We start from the raw sequence: 14,183 nt of genomic DNA, 5'->3' as shown, positions 1-14,183 counted from the left end.
AGCAGCCCTGGGCTTAATTGAGGGCGACACGGCCCAGGATGGGCTGGGTAAATGCTTGACAGGGACAACAGTGAATGAATGACAGGAGCGCCCACCCCCGGCACGCCCAGGGCTTCAGTGGATCTTCAGAAAGCCCAGCATTTCCATGGCCTCCTGCATCAATGATACAAATGAGGGCTTTTGGGCCCAAACTCTTAAAGTAGCACAGCCTGTAGCCCTCTGGTCATGGGCCTGGACTGTGCACTCAGACCTGGGTTCAAAGCATAGCTTGGCCATTTGCTGGCTGTGCAGCCTTGGCCAAGTCACTGAACATTTTTGAGCCTCAGTTTCTTTTCTTTTCTTTTTTCTCTTTTTTTTTTTTTTTGAGACAGAATCTCACTCTGTCACCCAGGCTGGAGTGCAGTGGCGTGATCTCGGCTCACTGCAACCTCCATCTCCCGGGTTCAAGCGATTTTCGTGCCTCAGCCTCCTGAGTAGCTGGGACTACAGGCATGCACCACCATGCTTGGCTAATTTTTGTGATTTTAGTAGAGAAGAGGATTTGCCATGTTGGCCAGGCTGGTCTCGAACTCCTGACCTCAAGTAATCCACCCACCTCAGCCTCCCAAAGTGCTGGGATTATAAGAGTGAGCCACCGGCCGGGCGCGGTGGCTCAAGCCTGTAATCCCAGCACTTTGGGAGGCCGAGACAGGCGGATCACGAGGTCAGGAGATCGAGACCATCCTGGCTAATACGGTGAAACCCCGTCTCTACTAAAAAATACAAAAAACTAGCCGGGCGACGAGGCGGGAGCCTGTAGTCCCAGCTACTCGGGAGGCTGAGGCAGGAGAATGGCGTGAACCCGGGAGGCGGAGCTTGCAGTGAGCTGAGAGCCGGCCACTGCACTCTAGCCTGGGTGGCAGAGCAAGACCCCGTCTCAAAAAATAAAAAATAAAAAAAAAATAAGAGTGAGCCACCACGCTCAGCCTGAGCCTCAGTTTATCTGTAAAGTGGAGAGAACAATGCCAACCACGTAGGCTGAGTTGGAAAGGTACACAGAGGTAAACAGATGTAAAACTGTGGTTCACAGTAGGCACTTAGTAAATGGGGACAATATGCATCTGCCCCCGCCTCCCATCTGTCCCCTGCACGTGTAGGTGTTTTTGCCATGGCCAAGTCCCTGGATTCTCTTATTTAAACTGCAGGCAGAATAGGCTTTGCTGTCCTTTCTTAAAATGTCTGAGTCTGGCTGGGCGTGGTGGCTCACGCCTGTAATCCTAGCACTTTGGGAGGGCGAGGCGGGCGAATTGCCTGAGCTCAGGAGTTCGAGACCAGCCTGGGCAACATGATGAAACCCCGTCGCTACTAAAATACAAAAAAAAAAAAAAAAAAAAAAAAAATTAGCCGGGCGTGGTGGCGGGCGCCTGTAGTCCCAGCTACTCGGGAGGCTGAGGCAGGAGAGTCGCTTGAACCTGGGAGGCAGAGGTTGCAGTGAGCCGAGATCATGCCACTGCACTCCAGCCTGGGGACAGAGCAAGACTCCATCTCAAAAAAAAAAAAGAGTCTGAGTCCCTCCCACTCTTTTCGTGGCCTACCCTCCCCACCCAGAAGTGAGGAGCTGTGGAAACAGAGCCTAGCTCTCCACAGGCCCTTATCCGTGTTGGCAGAATGGCGGCTGCGAGTGCAGATGAATGAATCTGCCAGTGAAGGGGGCTTTTTTCCCTGGTCAGAGGGGCTATCGGGAACATTCCTTGAATGTTGGGCTGGGGGTTTCCTGGGTCCCTGGAGGGGCATCAGGGACATCACACACATGTACCTGCAGAACCTCATACATGTCCCCGCAGGCCCTCCTGGCTCTCTCCCTGCTACCTCCATCCCAGCAGGGTCCACGCCCACCGTGCAGGTCACTCCTCAGCTAGAGACCAAGAGCATCGGGGCCAGCGTTGAATTCCACTGTGCTGTGCCCAGCGACCGGGGTACCCAGCTCCGTTGGTTCAAGGAAGGGGGTCAGCTGCCTCCGGGTCACAGCGTGCAGGATGGGGTGCTCCGGTGAGTGGGTCCGGGGGCAGGACTGGACTTGGGCAGCACAGCCCAAGGCTCACAGTGAACAGAGTTAAAGCACCTGCCCCAGGGGGCGTAACATGAAGCACTGTCCTTGGACACATCACTTTACCTCTCTGAGCCTCAGTGTTCTCAGCTGTACATTGGGTTATATAAGACTGAATGAGGCTGGGCACGGTGGCTCACGCCTGTAATCCCAGCACTTTGGGAGGCCGAGGCGGGCGGATCACCTGAGGTCGGGAGTTCAAGACCAGCCTGACCAACGTGGAGAAACCCCATCTCTACTAAAAATACAAAATTGGCCGGGCATGGTGGCACATGGCTGTAATCCCAGCTACTAGGGAGGCTGAGGCAGAAGAATCGCTCGAACCTGGGAGGCGGAGGTGAACCGAGATAGTGCCATTGCATTCCAGCCTAGGCAACAAGAGTGAAACTCCGTCTCAAAAAAAAAAAACAAAACTGAATGAGGTCCGGGCGTGGTGGCTCACCCCTGTAATCCCAGCACTTTGGGAGGCCAAGGCTGGTGGATCACCTGAGGTCAGGAGTTTGAGACCAGCCTGGCCAACATGGCTAAACCCTGTCTCTACTAAAAATACAAAAATTAGCTGGGCGTGGTAGCGGTCACCTGTAATCCCAACTACTTGGGAGGCTGAGACTGGAGAATTGCTTGAACATAGGAGGCAGAAGTTGCAGTGAGCTGAGATCGTACCATTGCACTTCAGCCTGGGCGAAGCAAAACTATCTCAAAAAGAAAAAAGACTGAAAGATTATCTAAAGCACTTGCACAGTGCTTGGTGCTTGGAAGGCATTCAGTAAACAGTGGCCCATTCATATTTATTATTAGTGGAGGAAAGGGAACAGACCCTGGGACCAGAAATGTACAGATGACCCCAGATCTCAGCTCTGCTGCTTGATAATTGTAATCCTGAGCCCCAGACCATAAGGTCTTTGTCCAAAATGGGTGTGGTGCCCCCCAACCTGCCTGCCTACCTCTAGTGGTTATTGGGAAACTAGAATGCAACACTTTGTGCTGTTCTTCGTCAGTTTTTAACGCCCACACAATTGCAAAGCATTCTTTTTTTTTTTTTTTTTTTTGAGACAGAGTCTCACTATGTCACCCAGGCTGGAGTGCAGTGGTGCAATCTCGGCTCACTGCAACCTCCACCTCCTGGTTTCAAGCGATTCTCATGCCTCAGTCTCCCGAGTATCTGGGATTATAGGCATGTGCCACCACGCCTGGCTAATTTTTGTATTTCTAGTAGAGACAGGGTTTCACCCTGTTGGCTAGGTTGGTCTCGAGCTCCTGATCTCAAGTGATCCACCTGCCTCAGCCTCCCAAAGTGCTGGGATTACAGGCGTGAGCCACTGCGCCCGGCCCAATTGCAAAGCATTCTATCAAATGTTTTCATTTTCCTGATATCTTACTATTTTTTCTTTATAGAATCCAGAACTTGGACCAGAGCTGTCAAGGGACATACATTTGCCAGGCCCATGGACCTTGGGGGCAGGCCCAGGCCAGTGCCCAGCTGGTTGTCCAAGGTAGGAGGGTGGCTTCAGGCCTCTGCGAAGAGCAGGGAACAGAGATGAGAAAGGGAGAGAGGCACAGGGCCCAGACCCTGTTCCCCGGGAATCCCCCTAAATGTGTCAGAATAAAGAGAAACATTCTATTTTGCCTAGCTTGTATCTAGCATAGAGTAAAAGGGGCTTGATAAATATTTCAAGGGAGGGAAGAAGGATATGGGTGGAGTGTGTGAGTGCTCAGATGAACCGATGAAGATTGAATCAGTGTGAACTGGGCATGGTGGAACACACCTGTGGTCCCAGCTACTCAGGAGGCTAAATTGGGAGCATTGCTTGAGCGCATGAGTTCTAGGTTGCAGTGAGCTGTGATCACACCTATGAATACAGCCAAAACCCTGTCTCTAAAAAAACAAACGAATAAGTGGACACGTGAGTGAGTAAATACATAAGACCTGACAAGTGAGTGTGTTTGTGAGTGAATGCATGAAAAAGTGAATGAGAAATGAATGAATGCTGGAGCTTCAGTGCTCACCTTTCCTTGGGCAGTCTATGGCCTCCCTCGGGCCAGGCCTGCAGTGACTGATCTCACTGGACCTCCGCCTTCCTCCTCCCCAGCCCTACCCTCGGTGCTTATCAACATCCGGACCTCTGTGCAGACCGTGGTGGTCGGCCACGCTGTGGAGTTCGAATGCCTAGCACTGGGTGACCCCAAGCCTCAAGTGACATGGAGCAAAGTTGGAGGGCACCTGCGGCCTGGCGTTGTGCAGAGCGGAGGCGTCGTCAGGATTGCCCACGTAGAGCTGGCTGATGCGGGACAGTATCGCTGTACTGCCACCAATGCAGCCGGCACCACACAATCCCACGTGCTGCTGCTTGTGCAAGGTGAAGGCTGGTGGGGACTTTTTTTGGGGGACAGTGAGTGGGGCCGGGGCTTCTCCTGCCGTCATCTTCTGCCTGCCCGCTCTGCTCTTCCTTTCTGTTCGCTTGGGATATTTTCCACTGTGTGTATTTAAGGGGCAGGTTTCATAACAGGTGGCAGCAGCAGGGGATAAAAGAGATTCCCCCAGGGTAGCCTGGAATGTACAGGGAGAGAGCTAGGCCATAGAGCATCAAGAAGAAAAAAGAAACCTTGTCCTCATTGGCAGGGAGTGCCTGCTCTGCTGGGAGAGACCTGCAGCATGGTCTGAGGGCAGAGACATAACCCAGACAACAAACAGACCTAATAGAGAGTAAAACAAGGACAACAGATGCAGGGCAGACACAAACACTGTGTGTTCTTTAAAGGCAATTGCTTTTTACCCCAAGCCCTGTGACTTGCCTCCAAACTTTCTTACCTGTACTGTCCCTAGTACGCACTTCTCAGGTCCCCAGAGGGCTGCACAATTTTTTGCCCAGGCATGTTGAAGAGGTCTCAGGCTGTGGAGTGAAATGGATCTGGCCCTGAACCCTGACTCTGCCCAGCGAAGAGCAAACAGCCACTTTCCCCCCTCTAAGCCATAATTTACTCATCTGTGAAATGGAATGTAGTGGCTCCCTTCAAGGGGTGATATGAGGATGAAATGAATCAGGGTGCAGGCTGGGCACACATCTGTGACTGTCATGTTGATGGCCTATGTCTCTTCCATGCCTCTCAGCCTTGCCCCAGATCTCAATGCCCCAAGAAGTCCGTGTGCCTGCTGGTTCTGCAGCTGTCTTCCCCTGCATAGCCTCAGGCTACCCCACTCCTGACATCAGCTGGAGCAAGGTAAGCACTGGAGAGGGAACCAGCAGGCATCCCTGGGGGGCTGGGACCAGGTCTGAAGCATCTCAGTGTCCCCAGGACGTGGCACAGGCTTGGCCAAGAGTAAATGCACAATGTTGGAAGGTGGGCCTGAGGCACAGATGGGAGGCAGGCCCCTGGAGCTGTGGGCCAAGGCCAGGGCCCTCAGTGCTGGTGCGTTTGCAGCTGGATGGCAGCCTGCCACCTGACAGCCGTCTGGAGAACAACATGCTGACGCTGCCCTCAGTCCGACCCCAGGACGCGGGCACCTACGTCTGTACCGCCACTAACCGCCAGGGCAAGGTCAAAGCCTTTGCCCACCTGCAGGTGCCAGGTAAAATACCACCCCCAAGAATTGGCAGTGCCCTGCCCACTCCCTGACTGGCAGGGTCTCCAACTGTGCTCTCTGCCGGCAGAGCGGGTGGTGCCCTACTTCACGCAGACCCCCTACTCCTTCCTACCGCTGCCCACCATCAAGGATGCCTACAGGAAGTTCGAGATCAAGATCACCTTCCGGCCCGACTCAGCTGATGGTGAGCAGGAGGGTTCATTTGCGGGGTGGACTGGCCTGGGTTGAGGGACCTCGTGGAGTAACTGCCATCATGGCTTGAGGCCTGGCTATCCCTCAGTCCTGCCCCAATCCCTCAGCCTCCGTCTCCAGAAACCCCCAGACCTCTGGACCTCCACCCTGGCGTACCTTCTCTCGCGCCTCCCCACTTCTCCATCCCTGCCTCTTTGATATCTCCAGCCTCCCCGTGGCTCCTCTGCCACCAGAGCATCACCCCCAGTCCTCCTGTCCCAGCTTCCTCTCCCCATCTCTGCTCCTTCCTCCCTCCCCTGCCTCCATCTCACCCTTTCCTCCTCTCTTTCTCTCGTCTCTTACGGGTCTCTGACTTTCACTGTCCAGGCCTCCTTCTCTACTCAGGTGAGTCTCTGCCTCCCTCTCCCCCTTGAGGGAGACTTCAGTGTGTGTGAAGCAAATTCGGTTTCTTTCTGGGGGTGCTCAGTAAGGCCCTTGCATTTGAGGCACCAGCCCTGAGGTAGTGAGAAGGCCCCGTCTGTGTGAGGAGTGCCAGAGGGAGGGACAGGTTCCGAGAGTGGACAGGCTCAAGAGCTTGGGTCGTTTCTAGGGTGGGGGAGGACGGGGAGCCTGTGGCTGGATGGGAGGCCCCTCACACAGTGGTGCCCATCCAGGGATGCTGCTGTACAACGGGCAGAAGCGAGTCCCAGGGAGCCCCACCAACCTGGCCAACCGGCAGCCCGACTTCATCTCCTTCGGCCTCGTCGGGGGAAGGCCCGAGTTCCGGTGAGACCCCCAGCCTCCCCATGTATAGGGGGACTGGACACAGGGCTTTGGTCTGGCAAGCACTACCCTGGGCTCCATTATACAAAGGAGATCTGGAGGAAGGAGAAAATGTGGCCGTTCCCCTTGGTGACCACCCAATCTGCTGGAGTAGGAATAGTATGCCAGTCAGGTGGAGGAGGGTGCAACCTCAGACTTGGGACTGCTGCAGGCCAGGATTCATTCATTCATTCATTCATTCATTCATTCACGCATGCATGCACGCATCACTTATTTGCTGAGCACCCCATGTGTGCCAGGCACTGATACAGGTAAAACAAAACAGACCAAATCCTGGCTCTTGTGGGAAGGCGTATTCTCGTTGGGGAAGAATAAACAAGCCATAAACAGAGAAACAAGGTGATCTCAGGGAGAGAGGAGTCCTCAGGAACAGGGAGGCCAGGTGCTAGGCTGCAGGGTCCTGAGCCTGGGGTCCCTGTGGGCTGCTCTGGAAAAGCTCCCAGCAAAAGGATGTGGGGAGAGAAGATCTGGGGGATGGGTCGCGGGGTGGGAGGACAAGACAGGGACAGGAACTGGAACAGCCCCAGGGCTGGGACTGCAGGAATTGGTGACATCCCTCCTCTGGGGCCCCTCTGCCCGACTGGGCCCCTAGCCCTTCTTCCGAATCCCCTATCCATCTCTTCTGCCCCGGCCTGCCCCACGGAGCAGTTTCGATGCAGGCTCAGGCATGGCCACCATCCGCCACCCCACACCATTGGCCCTGGGCCATTTCCACACCGTGACCCTGCTGCGCAGCCTCACCCAGGGCTCCCTGATTGTGGGTGACCTGGCCCCGGTCAATGGGACCTCCCAGGTGAGACCCAACCCCATCCTACTACTTCCAGCCCTCATCCCGCCCCTGCCCAGCCTCTCTTGCCATTCCTGACTTCCCCACCTCCCCAGGGCAAGTTCCAGGGCCTGGACCTGAACGAGGAGCTCTACCTGGGCGGCTACCCTGACTATGGTGCCATCCCCAAGGCGGGGCTGAGCAGCGGCTTCATAGGTGAGCCCCCTGCCCACCTCCAGCTGAGGCTAGGCCTTACCTGGCTGGCTGGAAGAGCCCTGGAGAGCCTGGGAGGGCACCGCAGGTGTGGGCTGGGACACCCTGCCCCGTGCTCATCCTGCCCACTCACCTCCCAGGCTGTGTCCGGGACCTGCGCATCCAGGGCGAGGAAATCATCTTCCACGACCTCAACCTCACGGCGCACGGCATCTCCCACTGTCCCACCTGTCGGGACCGGCCCTGCCAGGTGACCCCACACCCCACATACCACCTGGCTGCCATGGCCTCCACCCCCAGCCATGGCTGGCCCATGTGGGGATTATGGGGGGGACTGAATGTTCTCGGCCTTATTTCTGGGGGCTGCTTTGCAGAATGGTGGGCAGTGCCATGACTCTGAGAGCAGCAGCTACGTGTGCGTCTGCCCAGCTGGTTTCACCGGGAGCCGCTGTGAGCACTCACAGGCCCTGCACTGCCATCCAGGTACGCACCTCCCAACGCCAGTCGCTGTCGCCCCTTTGGAAGCGGGACGGCCAAAAGGAAGGGCCCGCCTCTTCCCTTTGCTGCCTCCCCATTCCCACCACCATCTCCACCACCGGGGCACTTCCACACACCCCACTCTTACCTGAGCACTCACCACTCCTCCCATGTACCCATCCCCCATCTCTGCTACCCAGGGGCCCTCGCCCCATCATGGCTGCTTCCCCTCCTCCATCCCTGCTGACCAAATTCTTACCACTACCCCGCCACCCAGGCACTCCCCCACCCCCAGCCCCATCTTCTTTTTTTTTTTGAAACGAAGATTTCGCTCTTGTTGCCCAGGCTGGAGTGCAGTGGCACAATCTCAGCTCACTGCAACTTCTGCCTCTTGGGTTCAAGTGATTCTCCTGCCTCAGCCTCCTGAGTAGCTGCGATTACAAGTGTCCACCATCACCCCTGGCTAGTTTTTTGTATTTTTAGTAGAGGCAGGATTTCACTACATTGGCCATGGCTGGTCTTGAACTCCTGACCTCAGGTGATCCACCTGCCTCGGTCTCCCAAAGTGCTGGGATTACAGGCATAAGCCCCTATGCCCAGCCCCCAGTCCCATCTTATTACCAAGGTGCCCACCCCATTACCCACCACCAGGTGCCCCCCCAACCCAACACTGTTATCCAGGTCCAGTCTCTGAAGAACCCGCAGACACAGAGTCCCTCGACTGCTTCCCCCGCAGTCCTCCCCATGGCCTCTTTTGGCTCCCACCTTGCTCTGCTCAGTTCCCTCCTCCAAGGCCTCCCAGGCAGCCCGAGGCCTCCCAGGAGGCTGGCCTGGCCCTCACTAGCCGAGCCCCCCGGGGTGTGATGGGCAGGGCTCTGGCATCAGGCCTCCCCTCCCTCCAGAGTCACCTCCATGTCCTTTTCACTGGCCTGTGTGCCCCCCAGAGGCCTGTGGGCCCGACGCCACCTGTGTGAATAGGCCTGATGGTCGAGGCTACACCTGCCGCTGCCACCTGGGCCGCTCGGGGTTGCGGTGTGAGGAAGGTGAGTGGAGCCAGGCCAGTGACCCTCAGGGTCCCAGTGTCAGCCAGGGAGGCTGGGTGGGGCACTCTGAAGCTGTGATGGGCCCCTACAGGTGATAAAACGATACCCGACCCAGAGGATCTCAAAGTCACCTGGTCACGTGTCTGCCCAGGCTGAATCCCTTAGTGAGTGAGGGCCCCCAGAGAGGACCCCTGTCATATTAGAGCTCCTCCCAGGCCAGTCTGCAAGGGCAGGGGGGCTCCTATGCCGCTGTAGCTGGTGCCAGCCGGTCCTGAGCCTCTGGGCCTGGGGAGTGAGGCAGGCAAGGATCCCAGAGGAAGGCAGAGTAGCTGGACCCCACCCAAGGGTCCAGGATCCCCACTTCCTTAGCTGAGCTGTGGCTGCTGCAGGTGTAACGGTGACCACCCCCTCGCTGTCGGGTGCTGGCTCCTACCTGGCGCTGCCCGCTCTCACTAACACACACCACGAGCTACGCCTGGACGTGGAGTTCAAGCCACTCGCCCCTGACGGGGTCCTGCTGTTCAGCGGGGGGAAGAGCGGGCCTGTGGAGGACTTCGTGTCCCTGGCGATGGTGGGCGGCCACCTGGAATTCCGCTACGAGCTGGGGTCAGGTAGGCACCCAGCACCAAATCCGGGGCTCTGTACGCCAAGCCTTGTGCCCCCCTCGGCTCTCCAAGCCCCAGGGAGGCGTGGGGGGATAAATGCAGGGATCAGGCCGAGTCCCCTCTTCCCATGCCTTTCGTCTCTGTGTCACTTGAGGCCAGTCCCTAGCCCTCTTTGAGCCGTGGGCTCCTCATCTGGAATACAGAAAGCTGTAGGGCATTCCCTATCTGCTCAGGGCCCTGTTTGTGGTGGAGAGGGCAGGGAGCCCCGTGTGCCCCCATGTGCCCAACCCTGCCTGGTATCCTCCCCAGGGCTGGCTGTTCTGCGGAGCGCCGAGCCGCTGGCCCTGGGCCGCTGGCACCGCGTGTCTGCAGAGCGTCTCAACAAGGACGGCAGCCTGCGGGTGAATGGTGGACGCCCTGTGCTGCGCTCCTCGCCTGGCAAGAGCCAGGGCCTCAACCTGCACACCCTGCTCTACCTGGGGGGTGTGGAGCCTTCCGTGCCACTGTCCCCAGCCACCAACATGAGCGCTCACTTCCGCGGCTGTGTGGGCGAGGTAAGAGGAGCCTCCTCAGGACAAGTGGAGGGGAGGGGTGCCAAACCTTGCGCCTCCCTCGGCTCTCCAAGCACCTTGGCACCGTGCCCCTCCACCTGTAACCACCCATGGGCCCTGGGCCAGGATGCTGTACCTCTGAGCCTCAGTTTCCTCCTCTGTAAAATGGGCATGATCACACGTACCTTGAAGGATTGGGCAGAGGATTGTCTGCACTGACGGATGAATGTTTCTGGCACACAGTAGGCACTCAACTCCTGTGCCTCCCTCCCCACACCGAGAATCCATGCTGCCACTCAGGGCCCAATGCGGGCTCCCAGCTGTCCTCTGCTGTATTCTTCTCCCTGCTGGTACACCTGGGCCTCTGCCTTCCATGCCCCTTTAGTCCCTCAGTGTCCCTGTCCCCACAGGTGTCAGTGAATGGCAAACGGCTGGACCTCACCTACAGTTTCCTAGGCAGCCAGGGCATCGGGCAGTGCTATGACAGCTCCCCATGTGAGCGCCAGCCATGCCAACATGGTGCCACGTGCATGCCCGCTGGCGAGTATGAGTTCCAGTGCCTGTGTCGAGATGGATTCAAAGGTGGGAAAGCCTGCCCAGGGCACCGGAGGGGAGGGGCACAGGTGGTCAGCAACACCTCCAGCCCATGCCCACCCACCCACTCGCCTCTGCCCTGGTCCACAGGAGACCTGTGTGAGCACGAGGAGAACCCCTGCCAGCTCCGTGAACCTTGTTTGCATGGGGGCACCTGCCAGGGCACCCGCTGCCTCTGCCTCCCTGGCTTCTCTGGCCCACGCTGCCAACAAGGTACCCAGGCCTGGCTTCTCTCCACTTCATCTCTGTCTTGGGGCCCGGGGCCCGACATAATACCCATGGGTGTCTGTGCCCACCAACTGGACCCTGCCCTTCTCCATAGGCTCTGGACATGGCATAGCAGAGTCCGACTGGCATCTTGAAGGCAGCGGGGGCAATGGTGAGTACTTGCCATGGTCTCCTCCCCAGCTTCAGCCTCAACTCACTCTTCCAGTTACCCCACACCCTCAGTTCTGGCCTGTAAGCAAAACAGCCCTATATGAGGAGCTTGCTGGGCAGAGAGACAGAATGAAGACCACAGCCATGTGGAGCTGGGGCCTGCCCCACACTTACTGGCTGGGTGACCTTGGGCAGGCCTTTGAAACCACTCTGACCTCAGTTTCCTCCTCTGTATTCATGTATTCAGTCAACAAACTATTGTGTGCCCATCCTTGCCCTGGGAGCAGGAAATACATGAGAGGCCGAGGCAGGCGGATCATGAGGTCAGGAGATCGAGACCATGGTGAAAATTGGTCTCTACTAAAAATACAAAATAGCCAGGCGCGGTGGCAGGTGTCCATAGTCCCAGCTACTCGGAGGCTGAGGCAGGAGAATGGCGTGAAGCCAGGAGGCGGAGCTTACAGTTAGCCATGATCGTGCCACTGCTCTCCAGCCTAGGCGACAGAGTGAGACTCCGTCTCAAGAAAAATAAAATAAAATAAAATAAAATAAAATAAAATAAAATAAAATAAAATAAAAGAAGCATAAAGCAAGACCCTCCTTCCCAAGAATTCCACCGTCTGCTGAAAAGCTAAGGAAACAGTCAAGAGTGAATGCTGATTGAATGTTTACAGGCACTGTGCTAACCCCTTTACAGACTCATCTCTTCTTATGTATCACTAATATCATAGGCGAGGCAGTGGTATAGTGGTTAAGAGTATAGACTTGGAGCCAGCCTGCTTGGGTTCAAATCCTAGCTCTCCCACTTACTAGCTGTGGAACTTCGGGTGAGTCACTTAACCTCTCTGTGCCCCATATAAAATGGAGATGAGTAACATCTTTCCCTAATGATCTGGATAAACTTTTATGTGAGAGTAAAATTACTTAGTGCATTTGGTGGAGTCTTGCTCTGTCGCCCAGGCCAGAGTGCAGTTGCACAATCTTGGCTCACTGCAACCTCCACCTCCCAGATTTAAATGATTCTGCTGCCTCAGCTTCCTAAGTAGCTGGGATTACAGGTGCCTGCCACCACACCCAGCTAATTTTTGTATTTTTTGTAGAGATGGGGTTTCACCATGTTGGCCAGGCCGGTCTCTAACTCCTGACCTCAGGTGATCTGCCCCCCTCAGCCCCCTAAAGTGCTGGAAATACGGGCCTAAGCCACCGCACCTGGCCACTTAGTCCTCTTTAAATGCCTAGAACAATGTCTGGTACAGAGTCAGTACAGAATGTTAGCTGTTGTTAATATTATATTCAGCTGGCCGGGCGTGGTGGCTCACACCTGTAATCCCAGCACTTTGGGATGCTGAAGTGGGCAGATCACCTGAGGTCGGGAATTTGACACCAGCCTGACCAACATGGAAAAACCCCGTCTCTACTAAAAATGCAAAATTAGCTGGACGTGGTGGCACATGCCTATAATCCCAGCTACTCCGGGGGCTGAGGCAGGAGAACCTGGGAAGTGGAGGTTGCAGTGAGCCAAGATTGCGCCATTGCACTCCAGCCTGGGCAATAAGAGTGAAACTCCCTCTCAAAAAAAAAAAAAAAAAAAAAACTATATTCAGCTGGGCATGGTGACTGACGCCTATAATCCCAGCAGTTTGGGAGGCTGTGGCGGACAGATTGCTTGAGCCCAGGAGTTCTATACCAGCCTGGGCAACATGGCGAAATCCTGTACAAAAAGTAGCTGGGCGTGGTGGTGCTCATCTATGGTCCCAGCTACTTGAGAGACAGGCAGGAGGATCACTTGAGCCCAGGAGCTCAGGATCAACCTGGGCAACACAGGGAGACCTCATCTCTACAAAAAATTTAAGAATTAGCTGGGTGTGGTGCACATGGCTGTGGTCCCAGCTGAGGCAGAAGGATCACTTGAGCCCAGGAGATTGAGGCTGTAGTGAGCTAAGATTCTGTCACTGCACTCCAGCCTGGGCAACAGACCAAGACCCTGTCTCAAAAAAATAAAAAATAAGGCTGGGCACGGTGGTTCATACCTGTCATCCCAACACTTTGGGAGGCCAAGGTGGGTGGATCACCTGAGATCAGGAGTTCGAGACCAGCCTGGCCAACATGGCGAAACACCATCTCTACTAAAAGTACAAAAATTAGCCGGGCGTGGTGGTGTGCACCTGTAGTCCCAGCTACTTGGGAGGCCAAGGCAGAAGAATTGCTTGAACCTGGGAGGTGGAGGTTGTAGTGAACCAAGATTATGCCAGTGCACTCCAGCCTGGGCCATGGAGCAAGACTCCATCTCAAAACAATAAATAAAATAAGACATACCTATATATAATCTTCATTCATAGGGTTGTCGTAAGGATTGAGTTAAATGCAATGGTGTGTTGGCCGGGCGCGGTGGCTCAAGCCTGTAATCCCAGCACTTTGGGAGGCTGAGACAGGCGGATCATGAGGTCAGGAGATCGAGACCATCCTGGCTAACACGGTGAAACCCCGTCTCTACTAAAAAATACAAAAACTAGCCGGGCGAGGTGGCCGGCGCCTGTAGTCCCAGCTACTCAGGAGGCTGAGGCAGGAGAATGGCGTGAACCCAGGAGGCGGAGCTTGCAGTGAGCTGAGATCCGGCCACTGTATTCCAGCCTGGGTGACAGCGAGACTCCGTCTCAAAAAAAATAAAAAATAAAAAAATAAAAAAATAAATGCAATGGTGTCTGTGGCTGGATGGGACACTCCCCACACAGGCACGTCGTAGGTGCTTGGTAAACGTCAGCCGTTCTCCTCATTTGGCAGAGGGTAGCAGAGGGTCCCCTACTCTTGCCCCCTGACAGAGCTACTATGGCCAGTGCCAGCCTGTAGGATGGGTCGTGAGCAGATAGGGCTGG

The 14,183-nt window shown here is 55.8% G+C and overlaps 1 protein-coding gene across 1 annotated transcript in view; it reads left to right on the top strand.

The window, feature by feature from the left end:
• The window catches only part of HSPG2 (heparan sulfate proteoglycan 2), a 117,459-nt gene that overhangs the window by 99,958 nt on the left and 3,318 nt on the right, over positions 1-14,183 (top strand). The window contains exons 76-93 of the mRNA XM_010364372.2: positions 1,824-2,028; positions 3,482-3,579; positions 4,177-4,443; positions 5,196-5,305; positions 5,507-5,654; positions 5,737-5,853; positions 6,228-6,245; positions 6,515-6,626; positions 7,332-7,476; positions 7,566-7,665; positions 7,803-7,912; positions 8,037-8,145; positions 9,084-9,182; positions 9,572-9,793; positions 10,097-10,341; positions 10,749-10,920; positions 11,023-11,145; positions 11,255-11,311. Coding sequence (XP_010362674.2) covers positions 1,824-2,028; positions 3,482-3,579; positions 4,177-4,443; positions 5,196-5,305; positions 5,507-5,654; positions 5,737-5,853; positions 6,228-6,245; positions 6,515-6,626; positions 7,332-7,476; positions 7,566-7,665; positions 7,803-7,912; positions 8,037-8,145; positions 9,084-9,182; positions 9,572-9,793; positions 10,097-10,341; positions 10,749-10,920; positions 11,023-11,145; positions 11,255-11,311 — 2,457 coding nt within the window. The remainder of the gene's footprint in view (positions 1-1,823; positions 2,029-3,481; positions 3,580-4,176; positions 4,444-5,195; positions 5,306-5,506; positions 5,655-5,736; positions 5,854-6,227; positions 6,246-6,514; positions 6,627-7,331; positions 7,477-7,565; positions 7,666-7,802; positions 7,913-8,036; positions 8,146-9,083; positions 9,183-9,571; positions 9,794-10,096; positions 10,342-10,748; positions 10,921-11,022; positions 11,146-11,254; positions 11,312-14,183) is intronic.

This window comes from Rhinopithecus roxellana, chromosome 12 (assembly GCF_007565055.1).
Source record: "Rhinopithecus roxellana isolate Shanxi Qingling chromosome 12, ASM756505v1, whole genome shotgun sequence".
Lineage (NCBI taxonomy): Eukaryota > Metazoa > Chordata > Mammalia > Primates > Cercopithecidae > Rhinopithecus > Rhinopithecus roxellana.
Note: the sequence above shows the minus strand (reverse complement) of the source record. Positions and strands in the feature narration are given on the sequence as shown.